General features: G+C 38.0%; 1 protein-coding gene across 1 annotated transcript in view; it reads left to right on the forward strand.

Annotated features, from left to right (window-relative positions):
* SLC44A1 (solute carrier family 44 member 1) overlaps positions 1 to 21,561 on the forward strand; it is a gene marked incomplete at both ends in the record, with an annotated part of 131,227 nt that overhangs the window by 73,286 nt on the left and 36,380 nt on the right. Inside the window, 2 exons of the mRNA XM_084239241.1 lie at positions 8,524 to 8,660; positions 21,427 to 21,520. Coding sequence (XP_084095367.1) covers positions 8,524 to 8,660; positions 21,427 to 21,520 — 231 coding nt within the window. The remainder of the gene's footprint in view (positions 1 to 8,523; positions 8,661 to 21,426; positions 21,521 to 21,561) is intronic.

Raw genomic sequence — 21,561 nt, forward strand, 5'->3', positions numbered from 1 at the left:
GCTCTTTGCTTGTCTTATTTTACTCTCAGTTTTAATCTCTTTGGGGTACTTTGGCAGTTTGCCTTAAATTTTGAAGTATGAACTGTCTATTCTATGACATGCAAATTTACCCACTCAATTTTGCTCCCAACTTTAGGAGAGTCATGATTTCACCAAGGTCCAGAATCTCAACTCTACACATTCACTCTGGTGATCACAAGCACTCCTTAGAGTAATACTATCATTTATATGTCAACAATTCTAAAATCTCTGTCTTCTGTCCAGATTTCTCTACTATAACGCTATAACCAAATGTCTAGATCAACCTCGACACTCCACAGACACCCAGATTCAAATTTTCTAAAGTTGGAACATGACCTTTATCTCTCCTTCTGAGTTCCCTTCTTGAACAGAGCACAAGTCTCCACCAGAATGTGCTAGCCAGCCTGGGCTAAATCAGATGCCAAACATCGTTCTTAATTTCTTCTTTCCCACCACATATGATCAGTTATAAAGTTTTCTTAATTGTGCCAAATGCTTTTGAAATCTGCTGCTTTTCATTCCCATTCCCACCCTAGTCCAAGTCAGCATTTCTTGGTAGAGATTCAGTAGCCTCCTAACCAGTCACCTTTCTTTCTTGCCTTTTCCACATTCATCCTCCATATTTATTTTGGTGAATTTTGCTCACAACTTCAGGAAACTCAAAATTTCACCAAGGTCCAGAATCTCAACGCCCAGTGGATTCCTAGCATCTTTAGGATCAACTCCAAACTTTCTAATATCTTTATTAAGACCCCCACATGATCGGACCTCCCCGGTGGCGCAGCAGTTGAGCGCTGGGCTGTGAAGCTGCCGGCAGCCTCTGCAGCCCTGGTTCCATCCCCCACCTCCAGCGAGGGTCCCACATGGCCCGCAGACCTCTCCTGCCACCCGCTGCTCCCCTCAGCAGTGTACGTCAGTCTGCCTTTTCTGCTCCCCACACTGGCTCTGGTGAATTCTCTCACCCTCCTGCGCTTCTGACTGTACCCAGTGCTTGTATAAATAAACAAACAAATAAATAAATAAATCTTAAAAAAAAAAAAGACCCCACATGATCTAGTTACAGTTTGCCTATCCAACCATCTGCTCTTTCATCACACCTTGATAACTTTTGCTCATTGTTTAGATTCTAGCTTTAAATTTCCCTTCTTTTGGAAACTACAATCCTGGCTCTCCATTTTTGGGGCCCTTTTATGATCCTTGCCTGTCCCCTTTTCTCTGTGATAGTGTTTATGCATTGATTTTTTAATTGCTTCCCTACTTCTGGACTGTAAATGCTGGGAAGGAAGACACTTGTTTGTATTGTTGGTCTCATTTATCACTATATTGCTAGTGTTTGTTTAGTCCTGCACCCAGCAGAGGTGTTCAATAAATTTTTGTTGCCTGAATGAGAGTGTTTTTTCAGCTAAAATATGTTCTTTATTTTTCCCTCTACTTTTACCTTCCTTGGCAAAACCTTACACAATTACCATTCATCTATTAATTCAGCAGCAGTGGAGCTCCCTATTCCACACTGTGTTAGGCACTGGGGATATGGTGATTAATTAGACAGTCAAATAGCCTTCTCAGAGCTGCTGTTGTACCAGCAAAAACAGATAATAAGCAAAATACACAGTGTGTTAGTGACTGTAATTTGAGGAGAATCAAATAAAGCAGGAAAGATGGATAAGGTACATGGGAGTAGAAAACTGGCATTTTAGATAGCTGACAGGGAAGGCTTCTTTGAGATGCTAACTTTTGAGTGAAGCTTTGAATCAGTAAGGATGAGGGAACTAACAATAGCCATGCTGCTATCTAGAGAAAGAACATTCCAGGCAGATAGATGTGCAAAGGCCCTGAGGTGAAAGTATGTGAGTGTTTGAAGAAAAGAAAGAAGACCCATGGGAAGTAAGGTCACAGAGATAAATATAGTTTGAGTATTATTGTCTTAATCTGATCCATGGGCCTCCTCCACAGTTTTAAGTTGTTTTCAGCTCTTTTTTTTATTGCCTCCACTAAACCACCCTTGTCCACACCCCCATCTATCTCCATGCCCCATCCCCTCCACCCTTTTCCTATTCCCTCTGGTAACCATTATTTTCTTTTTTGTCAAGTTCAATTTTTTATTTCTCCTATTGTTTGTGTATAATTGTGGGGGGTTTTTGGGTATTCCTTAGATAAGTGAGACCATCTGATAACTGTCTTTTACTTTTTGGCTGATTTCACTCAACATAATCACCTCAGGGTCCGTCCATTTTGTGCTAGTTACCACCTCTTCATTTTGAGCTCTTAATGCTTTGAGTTTACCAGAAGGGACAGTGAAAAGCCTTTCTTCTTAGCAGTTACCTGTGAATCAGGTGCCACAGAAATGCTAGTATGGACAACTGCCATGTGGGTTAGCATTTCATTGTGTCTTTGAAGGTGTGGTACATGCTTAGACTTTTCTTTTAGTAAATGCTTTCTTTCTCAAGACAGTTTTTGCTTTTCTTCACTAGGATTGGGGATAGTGACAAGACTTTCCTCTATCGCCTTGCATCATGTTACCCTCAGTTCACCACCATCTTCTTCTGTTCTCTTTAATGTGTCCATACAGCATTAGGACATTATGAATATTGTGCACCTCTTGCTGTCACTATCTAGAGTTATAATTTTTTTTAAAAAAGATTTATTATTTATTTATTTATTTATTTATACAAGCACTGGGTACAGTCAGAAGCGCGGGAGGGTGAGAGAATTCACCAGAGCCAGAGCGGGGAGCAGAGCAGGCAGAAGGACCGAAGTACACTGCTGAGGGGAGCAGCAGGCGGCAGGAGAGGTCTGCGCACCATGTGGGACCCTCCTCTGGTGGCCGGGGAGCAGCCGGGGATCGAACTGGAGCTGCAGAGCCGGAGCCTTAGAGGCTGCGGGCAGCTTTGCAACCCAGCACTCAACCGCTGCGCCACCGGGTTATAATTTAAAGACAAATCACTGCTTTCTACATGTTTCTTTCCCTTTAAGTTTGTTCCTGGAAGGCCAATCAATTTTTACTTAATTATGTATTATACATTGTAGTTGATTGTGTTGGATTAGCTTGGGTTTTATCCATGTAGTGTGCTGACCCTGCAGCTCCAGCCTTACTTAATACAGCCCATCATGGGTCAGTTGGGTCCAACCCTGGCTGAGATGACTGGTCTTGCCTTGTTGGCAACCCACATAGTAAGAGGCCGCCTCTAGACAGAATTCCATTGTGGCTGAAGTACAGGTGCAGGGCTCTCTACAGTTCATATTTAGTGACAACAGAAGCCCCTACTAGGCTGTCATGTTTCCACTTTGGTGTGATTCATTAATGACACCACACTCTGTAGAAAGGGACTGTATATTGTAAATTGATATGAAGTAATCATTGGAAAAATGATCAGACTCCATTTTTATTTCCCTTTGGGGAGAACACATGTCAGGAATCACTCAAGAAGAAGGGGACAGGGATTTTTCAGCCGGCATTGTAGCTTCAGTGCTGCAGTGCTTCTGTCCTGATTAGAGAGGAGAGAAGCCAAATTCGGCAGGAGGCGGCCAGCAGACCTAGTATCTGCTTGCCACCTTTTGCTCCAAAAAACCTTGCCGCAGAGAGTTGCCATGGCAGCAGGAGGCAATTTAATGGCAAAGGCTGTGTCTGGAACCGTGATGCCGGTGTGCCAGCCCTCCCTCTTCTGGCCTCCAACCTGAGGAGCTGTAATTCCCAGGGCATCACTGTGCATGGCCATTAGAAAGCATGTTGCCTAAAGGAACAGAGCTGTAAACCCCTCCTACTCTAAAGAAAGGCTATTTCTTCTGTTTCCTGCTTCTCCTTGGCCTGTAGCCCTTCGAAGTCCCATCCTGTCTTCCACCATATCAGATTGTTTGCAATACCTTAAATACGTTCTTTTGGGCTTCTGTGCTTTTATACCTGTAGTTCCCTCTGCCTCAAATGTGCCCTTCCCCATCTGTCTGGAAAATTCCTACTCTCTTTTGAAATGTGGCTTAGATACTGCCTCTTCCTTCGTAATGCTTCCTCTAACTTCTTAACCTCTGCAGAATCGTACTGTGTCCTCTACCATCTGAACCTTGCCACATAAACATGTCATTTTGAAATGCACACATTTGTTTTTTGTCTCTTGTGTAGACTGTGAGTTACTTGCATTCAAGAACTCTTTTTTATGAATTTCGTATCCCCAGGGCCTAGGTCAGGAGTGAACATTTAGTAAACACTTAGTAACGCTTATTGTGTGGATGAAATATTTGCACATCATCCTACCTAATCCTTATCCCAGGAGCATTGCCCCCATGTAGAGGACAGCGCTATGTCATGTCAGAGGCAGGCTTCATCTGCGCCGGTGTCCCAGAGGAGGACTGTTCGGACATACTTGCCTGACTTGATTGTCTGTAACTGACTCTCCATTACATTTATTCTCACTTTCTAGCTTGAATTGGAGTGGCACTGGTGGAAAGAGCCAGTCGTCCCAGGGTTCAAGTCAGTTGTAGCATTTGGGGAGTTGCTTGACCTGTAAGTCTTGGTGCCCTTTGTGAATTAGGATGTGTCAGAACACCACCTAAGATGCTTTGTGGCCCATAATAATTCCTCATTAAATCTTACTTTCTTCATCTTGTCCTATCTTCTGTGAAGAGACGAAAGCAAAAATAAAAGCTTAAATATAGTTTTTGAACCATCTCTGACATGTTTATCTTGATCAGATCATTCAGTGTTCATCTCCCTGCTCTGAACACAGCTTTAAAAGTCACCTCTTCTGCCTCCCGTCCTTTGTGTGAGCTTACATCTTTCACGCCCAACCTTTGCCTCTTTGCCCAGGTTTCATCTTTGACACATCTGCCCCTTAGCTCACTGTGTCAGAGACTATTTAGTTCTCTCTCTCTCCTGCCTTGTGTGGATAACTTTTTAGTGTATTTTAAGAATTTTGATTTAAAATGAATTCATCTTTTTTCTCTTTCAATAATTCCCAGAAACTACCTTGACTATAATATACATTTATCTACTGTCCATCATAATGTTTGATTTACAGTTTAATCTGGACATTATTCCCATCTGATTTGTAAGTTCAAAGCTTGCTTAGACTATTTTGCCGTTCTCTTTAGAAACCTGTTCTTCTCCCGATCATGTCGTCATGCTATGTGTGTGTTGTAAATGCAATGCTTGTTTCGTTTGTGGAGTATTTTTCTTTCATTGCTTTATTTCCTTCTTTCATCCCCACCTGTGGAATTATATTCATTCCAGCTCTCCTAAAGGAGATAGAACTTAATCAAAACAGGTTTTTAAGTTATTAATATGTCTACTAGCAGACTCACTGAGGATAGCAATGAAAAAATTTGCTTTAATTTCAATTTAGGATTATCTGTAACAGTGGATGTCCACACTGAAAGGATGGTCTGTAGAGCTAAGGTGTGTAATCTGAGTTGTCTGAGATGTTCTCTCAGAATTTGCATGCCTGTGTCCATCCCAACCTGGTGGATGAGTGAAAGCAAGCTGAGGATTTAAGAAACCTTTCTAAAATATTTTATAACCTCTTACTTAGTATCTCTTGCCCTCTTAATTGAAAACAATTCATCTACAGATTTGTTAGTTATAGTAATCTGGTCTACCAAAATCCTGTAATACTGTCAAAAGTCAGTTATTTGTTACTCTGTTGAGGAAATAAAATTGCCACATTATAGTTCGTTTTGTTTGTTGTGAAAACTGAAACTAATGTAATGATTTGTTTACCTGGCTAAGGGCATTTTCAAATCAAAAGGCAAGAAAGTGCAGTTCTAATGAATCATAAATTTGTCTGTTTGGTGCCAGCACTATTCCTACTCTGTAAATATTCACTTAAATACCAATTACTTAAAATATAATTACTTATAAATAGGTTGCCATGAATTTTATGAAATAAAGAATGCTACAAACAGAATATTCAAAGTTAATATAAAATAGTTAAAATTATTTGTGGGAAATATTTTGAAAATAGAACAGATTGGAAACAGTGAAACTCACAATTCAGAAGGAGTAGGTTTAATCCATGCTCTGGCTCTTATTTAGCTCTCTTGGACCATTTAGATAGGCCTTTGGGGCCTCAGCTTTGTTATGGTGGAATTGGATGACCCCCATCTCCTAGAGTTGTTGTGGCAATAAAATAAAGTCATGAATGTGACAGTTTGCTGCAACCAGACGTCGAGTGTTAATAGATTCTGAAGCTAAGACCTGTATTTTGTGTGTGTACGTGTATGTACAATCCTGTGTGGCATACGTGCATTCAAATATGTAAAATATGTAAGAAATTAAGTTCACTGTGTTCTTGGACTGTGGAGGTAAGTGGTGATTTCAAGTATAGTGTATGTGTGTGCGCGCGTGCATAAGTAACACCATTTTTAATTACTTTAAAAAATTATTTAATTATTTTTTACTCTGTCGAAGTAGATTCTTCTAAACTGTATCCACAGGCTAGAAAACATGAAGTATTGATTTACAGTATATGGTCATTATAGCCTTATTCTCACCCTGTTGTTCTCTTGTACCTGTGCTAGACCAGTTCTGAAGATCTGCTTCTTTCTTCTCAAGGTTGATGGCTGAACAGTCTCAGAACCTGTAAAGGGTGATGCCTTGATCCAGTCTATGCCTTCTGGGAGGCTGGAAGCCTCTGGTTTTCATTCCCTTTTCCCAAGTCTGGTTTTCTGGTGTCACGTGATTTCTAAAGCTATTTCTCAAGGAATTACTTGTCACTTGGAGCTATGCACTTAACTCCACCCAACTCGAGTTCCACTGCCCATCTACCTTTCCTTCCACCCCCAGAAATACACAGCAGGATTACCATGAGGATAAATGACTTAATTTGTGTAAATGATTTAATACAGTGTTGGGTACATAGTAAGTACTCAATAAATATTATTTTAATTTCTATTGTTATAGTATTAGTGGGGGTGGTAGTAAAGGATCAGTTTTTGACAGCCTTAAGGACCTGAGTGTTCTTTGCCCAAGGGCTGGCTTTGTGCAGCCCCCTTTTTTTGCATAGGGTCCCGGACATTGGCATGTTCAGTAAGATGTACATTGCAGATGGAGGAAAAGTTAGTAAAGTAAAGCTTGCTTCCCCACAGATGTCACCAAACCCTTCACCTATACCCTAACTCTTTGTCATCAGTTCATGAATCCCACTTCCAAACCACATCTTTCTACCTGTTTTCTTTTCTTTCCTTTTATCTAGATACAACATTAATGGTATTGGGGCCCCTTATGGAGATTCAAAAATTTATTTCCTTAGTTTTATTATAGCTTATACCTGACCTCAGTCTGGGTTCTAGTACTAGTACCTGTTCTACTGAAGTGTGCAGTGTTATTCCACCTGCAAAGGTTTATCTGGCTCCCCCCTCTTTTTTCTTTGACTTATTTTTTCCTGTGGTATCCTTTTATATTGTCCATCTCAGAACATGTAATGACTTTATAATTTTGCTTTTCAATTTTGTCACCAAACTTTTATATTTAATTATGTTTTCTGATTTGAATAATATTCTGCATAGCAATAGAGTTTAATGATGTAGGAAAGGCTATTTGCAGATATATGAATTTATAAAACTTTCTGTGAACCCAGGGCTGGAGGTTCTATAACTGTTGCATGGAACCCTTCCAACTTATACTCCTTCTCTTGATCAATAATGTTAGAGTCTTTCCTTTAAGAGTATTTGATTCTTACTTTCTGTTTGGGCAAATGATAACATCCCCAGTCTTTGTCATCTATTCTACTTTATAACATTAAAAAGAAATTTAGCAATTTCTAACTAATCTTCCTTTTTTAAGTTTAAATGTACAGGATGCAAAAAGGATAACTTGTATTGGGGGTTATTTTGTGTCTATGTAATGGACCACTTCAATAAATAATATCTCCATTTATAAGTAATTTGCATTCTTTCTAGAATGTGAGAATTCTAAAAAGTAAAAGAAAGAAAACTGAAATAGCTTTATTCTAACTTTAGCTAGTTTTGGTATATATCCCTTTGGTCTCCATTCAGTTGATATACTCAATTCCATACAAATTTAGAATTCATTTTTTATAATTATATATTCATTAGCTGAAGTTTATATATTCATTTTATAATTTTATATATAATATATTTATTAACTAAAACTTACATATAAACTATCATTCCCACTACATAGATATATTGGGATATTCCAGTAATTTTTTGGTATTAATTTGACCAAATAAAATAAAGTTAGTTATTTTTTAAAAAACCAAAATAGACAATTTCTGATTATAAAGTACACATTACAAAAATTTAAATATTAGAAGAGTAGATCAAGAAAAATATAATTCCTGTAGTTGCTCCATGCTCACATGTTAAAAAACATACTTATAAGCAATTATTTAAAAAAAATTCATCTGTGATTAGGTTTGTGAAGTGTTTGTCATGTATGATTAAATCTGAAGGCATTTGGAATAGGTGTTCTTTTTTTTAGGCTTAGTAAAATACGCAGTGAGGCAGAGTGTTTTATGAAGTAACATCTCAATATTTTTCTCCATGCTTTAGGTATGTATTCTTTTTGGATCCATGCAATCTGGACTTGATAAACCGGAAGATCAAGTCTATAGCACTGTGTGTATCAGAATGTCCAAGACAAGAACTGAAAACCCTGAGTGATGTTCAGAAGTTTGCAGAGACAAACGGTAAGACAATAGGCCGCTAGAGTGTACATCCAGTCTCTTCCTCTCATTGTTCAAGATCATGCATTCCAGTATAAATTTTTCCTAATGTTAAGCAGCTCTACCAGGAACCTTAAAAAGAAAATTGAAAGCACTTTTGTACTTCCTTGATAAAATATGTTATAATCACCTAGTGAACGTGTTAAAAACCTAGATTCCTTGGCCCTACCCAGGGAAATTATGACTGAGTAGGTCTTTGAGCTCTAGAGGTTCATATGTTTTACAAATGTCTCAGGTGATTTTGACGTAGCCTATTTGAGTACTTGGGGATTTTTAAACTATTCTATGTATAATTTTCTTTTTTTTTCTCTTCCTAAGTATTGACTACCAGTATTTCAATCAGTATGTTTTTATTTCTACCCTTTGATAACAGAATAATCAATATGTATTTATAGGAAATTTAAATGTTTCAGAAAAAATTAGTGAAGAAAATCAAAATTCCCCCATTTTTAGTGTTAGTATATATATAATTTTGCATTTTGCTTTTTAATTTAATATTATGTCATAACTATTTTTCTAAGAATTAAAGTTTGAAGAAGTAAGGTTGAGCATATGAGAATTAGCTGCAGTCAATTTCCTGAACACTAAGTTCTGTTTTCTTGGGTTTCTGACCTCCTCAGTACATATGACTTGCCTCAGTTCTCTTCAAAGAATTTTTTTAACCTCCCTTGTGCTCCCCTAGAGCCTGTGTATTTGAACTTGGTGAGATTTCATTTTGGTATCTTGTATACAGGAATCCTCATAGCTGCCTCAGTCCTGCCCACATCCACAGGCTGGTTCACGTTCCTTGGAACAAGGGCTGACTCAGGCATCTTCCTGGTATAAAGCCTGAGTGCACAGCTCTACACACACAGCGTGATTCCCAAGTCTCTTGGGCAGGGCCACCAGCCTACTGAAAACCACAGGCTTTCAGGCTGTCAGTATTCCTATCTCAGCCACCCATGCCCTCAGCATAAGGCAATGGTAATAACACGGGATTGACATCACTCTGGATTCCAATTCCTCTTTTGTCACTGACAGGTTCAGTAATGAGGGACAGTATGGTAGCCTCTCTGATCCTAGATTTCCTCATCTGAGAAAATGTAAGTTAAGAAAATAATGCCTTGGGGCCTCCCTGGTGGCGCAGTGGTTGAGCACTGGGTTGCGAAGCTACCCGCAGCCTCTGCAGCGCCGGTTCCATCCCCGGCCGCCAGCGAGGGTCCCACATGGCACGACAGACCTCTCCTGCCACCCACTGCTCCCCTCAGCAGTGTACTTCGTCAGTCTGCCTGCTCTGCTCTCCCCTCTGGCTCTGGTGAATTCTCTCACCCTCCCGCGCTGCTCACTGTACCCAGTGCTTGTATAAATAAAAAAATAAATCTTTAAAAAAAATAAAATAATGACACAGCTTTAAAAAAAAAAAAAGAAAAAAAAAAGAAAAGAATGTCTTGGGTCTCTCCTGGTGGTGCAGGCGGTTGAGCGCCACACTGTGAAGCTGTCCGCAGCCTCTGCAGTGTAGGTTTGATCCTGGCCGCCAGGCGAGGGTCCCACATGGCGTGGCAGACCTCTCCTGTCTTGCCCACTACTCTCCTCAGCAGTGTATTTCATCAATCTGTCTGTTCTATTACCCGCTCTGTCTCTGGTGAATCCTCTCACCCTCCTGCGCCTCTGGTCTGTACCCCGATTTTGTATAAATAAATAAATAAATCTTTAAAAAAAAAAGAAAAGAAAAGAATGCCTCTATCATAGTTTGTTGAGATGATGAAGAATTCTGTGAACTTGGTGGGCAGTGAATGGAGGTATCAGCTACTCTTGAAGATCTCATTTTCTGTTCTTACATGATTTCTCATATGACTTTCTGTGTCTAGTACCAGAACTATCAGCCCTGCCATCAGGTTTCTTAGAGGAAGGATGAGCTGTCCCTCAAGGGGATTTCTAAAATCTCAGACAGTGTGAACATACACACTGTATGTACACTGGTGGGTGCTGTTGATTGGTTAAGACTATAAACTGTGCTGCCAGATCATTGGGGTTCAAATGTTGGCCCTCCTTCACCAAGTTACTCTATCTCCATGTTTCAATTTCCCAAGTTGATAAAATAGATTGATGAGGATGTGTAGAATTGGAATCCTTATGCACTGTTGGTAGGAATGTAAAATGATGTGTTTTCTATGGAAAACTGTATGAAGATTCCTAAAAAAATTCAAAGTAGAATCACCACAGGGGATTTTTAGAGCAGTGGAAATACTTTGTATCATACTATAATGGTGGGTACATATCATTATGTACTTGTCCATTCCCGTAAATGTATAATACTCAGAGTGAACCCTAATGTCCATAGATAACTATGATGTGTCAAGTAGGTTTATCAGTTGCAGCAAATGTTGGTAATGGGGAGGGTTCCTTATTTGGGGCGGATGGACATGTGAGAAATCTCAGTACCTTTCTCTCAGTTTTGCTGTGAACCTAAAACCGCTCTCAGAAGTAAGTATTTTTTAGAAGTAGGTTACCATATGATCCAGCAATCCCACTTTTAGGTCTATATCCAAAAGAATAACAGAATTTCAAAGAGATACTGCACACTCATGTTCGTTGCAGCATTATATAATAGCCAAGCTGGAAGCAATCTAATTGTTCATTGCTGCATGATAGATAAACAAGTATGGTATATGCATACAATGGAATATAAACCTTTAAAACTAAGGAAATCCTGCATTTGCTACAAAGTAGATGAACCTCAAGGACATTTTGCTTAAGTGAAATAAACCAGAAGCAGAGACAGAACTGCTTGATTCCACTTATGTAAAATATCTACAATAGTCAACTCTTGGAAGGTAAAAATGTGATTGCTAAGGGAAGGGGCTAAATGGAGGTTTGCTGTTCAGTGGGTGCAGACATTCAGTTTGCATGATGAAAATATTCTAGAAATCGAGCCTCCCATGGTGGTGCAGGCAGTTGAGCACCGCGCTGTGAAGCTGTCCGCAGCCTCTGCAGTGTAGGTTTGATCCTGGCCGGCAGGCGAGGGTCCCACATGGCGCGGCAGACCTCTCCTATCGTGCCCACTGCTCCCTTCAGCAGTGTATTTCGTCAGTCTGCCTGTTCTGTTCCCCGCTATCTCTGGTGAATGCTCTCATCCTTCTGCGCATCTGGCCTGTACCCCAGTTCTTATATAAATAAATAAATCTTTAAAAAAAAAAGTCTGAAAAAAAATTCTAGAAATATGTGGTACAACAATGTACATATAATTAGCATATGTACATGTTTTATGTACATATGTATGTACAGTTTTATTAGTTTTTTAATAAGTAAAGTTTTAAAATAGTTAAGATGATAAATTTAATGCAGTATGATTTTTACCACAATTTTTTTAAAAAAGGAAGGAAATTGGGCCTCCCCAGTGGTGCAGCAGTTGAGCGCTGGGTTGCATAGCTGCCTATGGCCTCTGTGGCGCCAGTTCGATCCCCGGCTGCTCCCCGGCCACTGGAGGAGGGTCCCACATGGCGCGCAGACCTCTCCTGCCGCCCACTGCTTCCCTCAGCAGTGTACTTCGGTCCTTCTGCCTGCTCTGCTCCCCGCTCTGGCTCTGGTGAGTTCTCTCACCCTCCCGCACTTCTGACTGTACCCAGTGCTTGCATAAATAAATAAATCTTTTTTTTTTAAAAAAAAGGAAGGAAATTCTGACACATGCACAATATAAACAATTTGAAAGAACCTTGAAGAAAGTATGTTAAGTGAAATAAAACAGTCACAAAAGGACAAATACTGTATGATTCTACTTTTGTAAGGTTCTTAGTCAAATTTATACAGACAGGAAATAGCATGGTTGTTGCCAGGGACTGCATGGAGAGAGGAACGGAAATACTGTTTTATGAGTAGAGTTTCAACTTCATAAGATGGAAGATTCTGGAGATGGAGGTAGGGATGGTTGTACAACAGTGTGAAATGTTACTGTACATTTAAAAATGGTTAAGTTGATATAGTTTTGTTGTTATTGGTATTTTCCCACAGTTAGAAAGTTCATGGAAGAGAAAGCTCCTGCTTGAGGTTGCAACTTTTTAAATGATAATTTTAAAGCTTTATTTCAAAATGCAAATAATAACATAGCATTTTTCTTATTAGAATGAAAAGATGATATAAGCCCTTTTCAAGGAATTTTGGGTTTCCATGATAACATTTGAAAGTACATTTAGCACTTAGCTATTCATTCATTCAGATGAACTTTTGTTACTTTTACAAATTATTTCACATATTTTTAGGGAAAGCTTTTGGCTCTTATAAGTGATGTTTGTTTTAAGTGAACTTTTAAAGCTAATAAGATATTCTTCAGCTTTTTGTTTCTTTTAGAAAAGAAAGGAATTATTGGACACTTAAGTTTGAGGACCATTTCTGTCAAGTTAGTCTGACTAGAGAGCTTGGTAGAAATAGTTGGGAATTAGATTGGTTATGTGGAAGTGCTATGACTTTACATAGAACTTTCAGGGACAAGCAGGAGAATATAGATGAATAGAAAGGTGTAAGTTCTAGGCCATGCATTATGTGGTACATTTGTACATAGGTGTACATAGGTGTACAAATGTACATTTTATTATTATAGTTCACAGTTTATAACACACATAAATCTATATGCTAGAGAATGAAACAATTCTTTTAAAAAAAAATTAAAGTTGCCAAAAACCATAAGGTCTCAGCATTAAACTCCTTTGGTTCTGTGTTTTTCATCCTCCTGCCATAGTACGTGAGTGTCCTGGGGCAGAATCCTGTTCTATTCATCACTGACGATTAAAGCCCTAACACAAGCCTTCACACAGTAGCTGTCCATAAATGTCGTTTTGAAAGCCTGATGGACAGAATTTTCCTCTTCATCTCTATTGCACCTTAATAATTTCTCATTCAACACACTTTCCCCTTTACTTAATTCTTTTTTTTTTGTTTGTTTACTTAATTCTATACCAATGTGTGTTGCCACCAGCAGGTAAATTGTTTAGCTTTAATTTAATCAGAATGGCTGTGAAATCATTTTCTTTTTATTGATGTCTAAATAATTCATCCTAATTCATACATTTGTCTCATATACATGCACTCAAAGGGGTTATTCATCTCTTTTCTTCACATAAGCCCTCTTTTCTTGCCAGATGCCTTAGAGGGAAAACTGAGACCATCTGGTGAGATCTCCCTCTGAGTTCTTATTTCAGCAGAACAAGAATTTCCTCTTATTCTAACTTTCCTTCCTTCTAGTTTCTGATGAAGAGGTTGCTTCTTTATTACCATTTTTGAAAATAATGTTTACATAATATACATTGTAGGGGAGAATCTCCTTCCCTCTGAACCTGACCTCAGCTTTATATGAGATTTTTGTTTTAACCCCACTAGACTATGACAGGTAGTAAAGGAAAAGGGACCCTCCTTCCTGTCTCCCCTCTTTAATTCTGCCTCTACCATCACCTCTGTCCACAGTCCACCTTTTACTTCATCCCACTGCCTTCAATGTTCAGCATGCACATTTGAGTCTGAGATTTAAGCCATGTGTTTTCTTTCAACAACCATTCATGGTACCTTCAGCCATTTATTGGTACCTGTGCAGTGCCAGAAGCTTTGCATGTCGTTTTATTCTTTCCACTTGCAATCTAGATTCAAAACAGCATCTTAGAAATGGTAATGATCTGTGAGTAAATAGTTTCTGGGTGCATGTTCTCAGTTGGTGCTAATAGTCTACATGGAATTCCTTATTTGTGTTTAAACTTATCAAACTGTTTTATACTGTATATTTTGTTTTCTCTTACACAGTAGTAAACAGAGAGAAAGCGTACTTTCTTTTGCTTGTTTCTCATTTATAGCATGTGGAGAGCATGCTCATTTAAGAGAGCTTCTTCAAGGTATATTTTGTATAAATTCTGAGAGCTTTATGACCTACTACTTGGACCATTTTCACACTTTGAGTAGAGCCAAGTAGCTTGGTGCCTTCTCAGTTATATTTGTTTTGCCATTGAAAATCATGAAAGATTGTGTGATCCATCAGATAAAATTTGTTAATACTAATAAACCTTTTGATAATTACTATCTAAGTGTTAACTGTTGAGTTAGTATCACTAAGAGATTAGTTTATTGCACTCTTTCTTACTATCAGTAACAATATAAAAAACCATAGAGTTAGTATGCATTCTTTTTGGCACAGTGAGCCAAAAGATTGAACTTGATATCATTTATAAATAAAATGATCAACCCTAGCAACTGAGTTAGATAATATCCAGGGAAGATTAATTATTAAAAATGGGGGGGGGGATCCTTACATGTGATAATGCAGTTTATTACAGTGCTTTCATTCACCAAATGATTATTTAGGACCCATTAATTATATACCAGAGATAGGAAGATAAGGTACAGTCCCATGTTTAAGGAACTTGCAGTGTAATCTACAGTCAAACTTCTCTTTGTCCTCTGGAACACATAGGAGTATTGCACTTAGATGGTCAAAATTAATTAATTCAGCAAATATTAATTGTGTGCCTAGTATTTATCAATAGTGGTTGACAGAGACTATCCTCCTAGTTGATTAATTGGTGCTTCTTGAGAATTGCAAATATGTTCGTACTTCTCATTGGTAACTAGAAATTGGAAAATTGTCCTGCATTCCTCCAACATGTAAATACATAATACTTTCCTGATTACGCGAAAGGAAGAGAGAGAGAGAGGTTAAATTCATTGGATTTTACATGGTAATTTGTTTTTCATAATGAAAAATGTTCTACATTGATTTTCTTTTTTATTAATTATAATTTTTCTAAATCATGTTTTTTCAGGAAACTTTTTTCTCTTAATTTTAGTGTTTCCTACAAATATCACTATGGTAGTAAATCAAACAAAACTTTAAAGCAAGAAGAATTAACCTCCATTTTGCCAACTCCTATTTTGTATCTTTGTTTCAAATAATTTAATGTTTTAGACCAATGGCTCTCAACTAAGGGCAGTATTTCCAGGCCGCTCCACCCCCAGGACTTACAGTAATGTCAGGAGATAGTGTTGTTTGTCACAATAGGGGAAGGGAATAGGGGAATTCTACTGGCATCTAGTGGATGACCAGGAACACTGCTAACCATCTGGCAATGCACAAGACAGCCCACTACAACCAAGAATTCCCAGGCCCAACATGTCATAATACCAAGGTTGAGAAATCCTCTTTTAGATAATATACTTTGTAGTGAATGGTTGAAAGCATATGGACATTACACATAATAGGCAACACCAAAATGTAAGAGATTAAAAAATAGGTATTTCATTCCCTACTCTATTAGGATGTCTGTTTTATTGAACAAATGACTTTTGACAGCTATCTCTGTGCCAGTAGATAAGGGTTACAGATTTTTCAAAGGCATAAGGTCCCAGTTCCCAAAGAGCTCACATGCTAAAATCAGAGATGATATGTAAACCAGAGTTGCAAATTTATATGCTAGCTTTTATAATAGAATTTAACAGAAAGCAACTTTGGGAGTGTCAGAGAAGGTTTGATGGAAGGAAAGCTTCAGTAATTTGTAGAATGGCTGCTCAAACTTGATTGCTTATTCAGAGGCTTTTTAGAAAAAGATAGCCTAAGCAAAGGGAGCAGCATGTGAAAAAGTCTAGAAGCTTGTTAAACAGGAGCTGTAAATACTCTATTTTAGAAGATGACACTGGAGTTTTAGGTAGAGCCTGCTTTAGGGGGATGTTGAAACCAAGGAGTTTGGAATTTATTTTGAACACAGAGATAGGTATAATATGGTTAATGTCCATTTTACAAAGACCATTCTGATGGTTTTGTGCAGGATGGAGTTGTGAAACCCTTTGGGAGAGTAGTTGAATGTACCCAATAAGATACCAAGTCTAAGATACCATATGAAGATCTGATTATCAGGACTTGGTATTTTGAATGTCTTAAACATTATGGGAATAAGCGATAGATAATGAGAAAGATAAAGGATGGTTAATGCATTTTTATCTTGGAGATTTTGTGGATGATGGAGTCATTTAACTTTGATAGAAAATATACAAAAGGAGACAGAGCAGATTTGGAGAGTGGGAGATGGGAATTTTTTCCCCAAGACTTTTTTTTTCAGTGAGGTAAAGATTTACAACATTGTATGTTTTTAGGAGTACAAGTTCACACCTCTTCATATGTATGTTTCCACACCACACCCACTGTCCAATTACTGATAACCCTTCACCAACATCTATTAGGTCCCCTCCCTCTCCCTTTCCTCTGGTAACCTCAGTTTTTCTGTCAGAATCCAAGGGTTTGTGTTGATTTCATTTTGTCTGTTACTTTGCTTTCTTTCTATAACACATATAAAGTGAAGTCATGCTAGATTTGTCTTTTCCTTCTGACTTATTTCCAGTGCCATGTTGTCACAGATGGAAAGATTTAATTTTTTTTTCTTAGCTAAATTTAGTATTCCGTGTGTGTGTGTGTGTGTGTATGTGTGTGTACACACACATCTTCTTTATCCAGTTATCTGTCCTTGGGCACATGTCTTGACTATTATAAATAACTGCAATAAACATAGAAATGCATATATCTTTTTGAAATTGTGTTTTTGCATACTTTGTGTAGATACCTAGGAGTGCATTGCTGGATCATATGGTAAATTTTTTTTTAATTATTTTAGGGATTTCCATACCATTCACAGAAGCTGTACCAGTCTACATACCCACCAACAGTATATGAGGGTTCCTTTTTCCTCCATGCTGTTAACACTCATTTCTGGTCTTCTGGTATAGACCATTCTCCCAGGTGTAAGGTGTTGTCTCACTGTGATTTCGCTTTGCATTTCCCTGATGACAAGTGATGATGTGCATTTTGTCACGTGTCTTCTAGCCATCTGCAACATGTTGTTTTTGAAATATTTGGAACATATGTTGTTGTTGTTTTGTGGGGTTTTTTGCCCAGGAACTTCTTGAATACTTGTCTGATTGTGATTCTTAGGAATGACACAGAAGAAACAGTGTGACTAAGGAATAAAGAATCTATTTCTAGATTTGTCAGTGATTGCTTATAAAGCTTTGGAAGTATTATTTTTTTCATCTGTAATGTGTGGAGTGTGGTGACAGAAACATACCTCTTAGGGGAGTTGGTGTAAGTAATATTGAGCTAAAGAATAAATAATTGAATATTATAAAGCATTTGAAAAATTGTGGTAAACATTCTGGGGGCTGTGAAAACCTTTTGCCAAGACAATTGTTTAGATACCCCAGTTAGTTCTTAAGAACACTTATTTTGATGGCATTTGAATAACATTGCCTGAGTTCCCTCTGGTGTGTTTTGGTTTTCCAAAACACTTTTTATTACTCTGGTATGGTCTTTCCCTGCTTTTTGCATTAGAAGAAAAACTTTGCCTTACTCTTCATGATCAAACCTCTTGTACTAAGTGTTGTTTATACTTGAACTATAAAAAATACTCCCTTAAAAATAGTCACTGAAAATCCATTAGCTAATAAATAAGAAAAGAAAGGCAATTTTAAAATGTTTGCCATTATTTGACTGTTTTAATGTTCTTCATTAAAGTTTCTCTGTCCTTCAACCCTTTGAGCAGGGAACAGTATGTTTTCTTATGATTGTTACTACTAATACTCTCTAAAGATCTTTTTCTTTAATCTATTTAGTGCAGGATCTATTTAGTACTGGCCTCTGTCCCAGAATACCATCAGAGATAAGGCTATTATCCTTTCATTGAGTTTCCTGGGAAAGTATTTATAAAAGTGAACTCTGTTGCACCTGCTGACCTCCTTTTTTAAGTGAAGAAAGGGTGGGGATGGAGATTATGTTCACTGAATTCAGATTAAGCTGGGTGTTTTGATAGCATTCACTCAAAGTGCTTTAGTTAGGGTCTCTTATATTGTGTAAATAAGTTCCATCTTGGACTCTGAAAGAAGTAAGTTGACAATTTTGATGAGGAAGTTCTGTAGTTATTGGCACAGTTGCTATTTTTTCCTGAGTGATTCTATAGTCAGACTCCCAGCTATATTAGGATTCATGTAAAACAGTTGGGATTCTGTCATGTTTTCTCTAAAATTGCTATAAATAGAATCTAGTGGCATTATCTTCAAACATAAAAGACAATCATTTTAGAAGAGTAAGAGATTTAATGCTCATGTTTAACTTTAAAAAAATGGAAAAGTGATCAATAATCACTTCAGAAGTTTAGTTTCCTATTGAGTCTATCTTAAGAAAATAAACTTGGACAACAGTGCCATGTAACTTTAAGTGTCTCTTTAAAAAGTAATTTTTTACTTTTTTAAATTACTTGATGCTTTATATACAGTAGATATTACCTGTATTTTTGTAAATATGCTATTATGGTCCATATATTTAAGCACTTAGCAAGTTGGTTGCTGATCTGAGGGCAGCATTACTGACTAAAATGTTAAGTTTTTGTGGCTTTCTGAAAATACTTTTGATTAGTTACACAAGCTATAAATGAAATAAAATTACTGTCCCAACAACTTTTTTCCCTATATTCCCCTCTAGCTTCTTCTCACATCTTTCTATTAATTTAATATTAAAATCTGCCATTTTCACTTCACATTTTACCTTCAACTTTTTCCATAGTGATACAGTATTAAAGTCCATTATTACTTTACTGCAAATGCAAAATTATTCTCTAGTATTTAGCAATTGTTACAAATAAATTAGTAATCGGGGAGGAATATCAATTAATAATATATAAAAATAGTTTACATGACATAATATAGGCAGTCCTGTGCAAAATTGGAACTAGTGCCTAGATCTTCTCAGTAAACATTTCTGCAACAAACTTTATAGTATTCTAGTTGCTACATTACAAAATTAGGTCAATAAAATAAGAGTTATCAAGGATTTGATGGACTGTGGATTTTATATATTCCTTAGATAAATGGTTGTGTACATAACTAATCTAGGGTTGAATTTAAGCTGTTTCAAGCTATCTGAAAATTGGGAGTCCTATTATTAACTTGTTCATTTATTTACAATTAATTTTTCTTGTTTTTAAATTTAAAAAAAAGTATTCTATGAATGCAGTTACTGAAAATGTTTAGTAATAGAAAGCATAGGAAAGGGAGACAGAACATGTAGTTGAGCATGGGCTTGTTATCAAACAAAAGATCTAGGGTTTAATTCTAACTCTTAGCAGCTGTATCATCTGTCCAGTCATTTACCTTATCTCATAGCCTCTATTTCCTCTTCTGTAAGTGGGTTAAATAATGCTTGCCTTAGAGAGTTATGGCATGTGTGTCTGTATATATATACATATATAGAGAGAGAAAGAGAATGAGAAAAGGAAGAAGGAAAAGCAGCAGCAGCAGCAGCTGCTCATCTAGCAGTGACTTTCTAATTTGTACCCAGTGTGCCAAGTCCCTCACATACTCCAAAACTCCTCTTGGGATGAGAAACTTTAATGGGGGACAGAACCAGTGTTGGGAATGTATTGTTTTTGGCCTAACCCTCAAAACCACTGGGGCTAGAAAGCACTCTTGGTTTCTTCAGTAGGGTAATTTTATCATGTTTCTTTGAGTCAGTTGTTTGGAGGCATTCCTGGATATAGTTTGGTCAGTTACAATTTAAAGAGCCTGGGCCTCCCCGGTGGCGCAGTGGTTGAGCACTGGGTTGCGAAGCTGCCCGCGGCCTCTGCGGCGCCGGTTCTATCCCCGGCTGCTCCCCGGCCACCGGAGGAGGGTCCCACATGGCGCGCAGACCTCTCCTGCCGCCCGCTGCTCCCCTCAGCAGTGTACTTCAGTCCTTCTGTCTGCTCTGTTCCCCGCTCTGGCTCTGGTGAATTCTCTCACCCTCCAGTGCTTCTGACTGTACCCAGTGCATGTATAAACAAACAAACAAACAAACAAATAAATAAAAATACATGCCTCAAAAAAAAAAAAAAACAATTTAAAGAGCCTTTTTAAGGAAAAAAATACCTGAATACGTAAAAGAACTGCCACATAGCAAGTACTCAGTAGAGTTAGTTATAGTCCTTGTTGTTATTATCTTTATTATAATTAAAATTTGCACATAACCTCCTAGAGAATAATCAGATTGAGGACTGATATTATAGATCAAATCAGATTCTTAGCATTCTATAACATATGAAAGTTGTTTTTGTTTTTAGTTTTTATTTAAAGATTTTTATTTATTTATATAAGAACTGAGGTACAGGCCAGAGGCGTGGGAGGGTGAGAGAATTCACCAGAGACAGAGCAGGGAGCAGAACAGGCAGACAGACCGAAAACACTGCTGAGGGGAGCAGCAAGCTAGACAGGAGAGGTCTGCCGCACCATGTGGGTAGCTCCCTGGACGACTGGGAATCGAACCTGTGCTGCAGAGGCTGCAGACAGCTTCATAGCTCTGCACTCAACCCACTGTGCCATCGGGGAGACCCTGTTTTTATTTTTTTAAACATACTCTCTTTTATTTTTTGTGTAGAAAAACTGGGATGTAGGCCAGAAGTGCAGGGGTGAGAGGATTCACTGGAAACAGAGTGGGGAGCAGAACAGGCAGATTTACTGAAATACACTGCTACGGGGAGCAATGGGCACAGGAGAGGTCTGCTGCACTGTGTGGGTTAGCTCCCTGGCTGGGGATAGAATTCAGGCCTTAGCGATGATAGAGCTGAGACTTAACCCCTAGGCCACAGGAAGACCCAATGTTTGAAAGTTTTATGTGTTAATATTAACATATAAAGTAAAAGTGAATAGCAAGTGAATTTCTGTGGACTCTGTTGTGGTAGCTGACATAAAACTTTTCTTTCAACAGGCTCAGCACTATGTAGCTACAACCTAAAGCCTTCTGAATATACTTCATCTTCAAAAGCCTCTGTTCTTTGCCCCAAACTACCAGTTCCCGCAAGGTAAATTTTATTTTGTTAACTTGTGAATTTTGTTTTTGTAG

The sequence above is a fragment of the Talpa europaea genome (assembly GCF_964194135.1).
Source record: "Talpa europaea genome assembly, chromosome: 7".
NCBI lineage: Eukaryota > Metazoa > Chordata > Mammalia > Eulipotyphla > Talpidae > Talpa > Talpa europaea.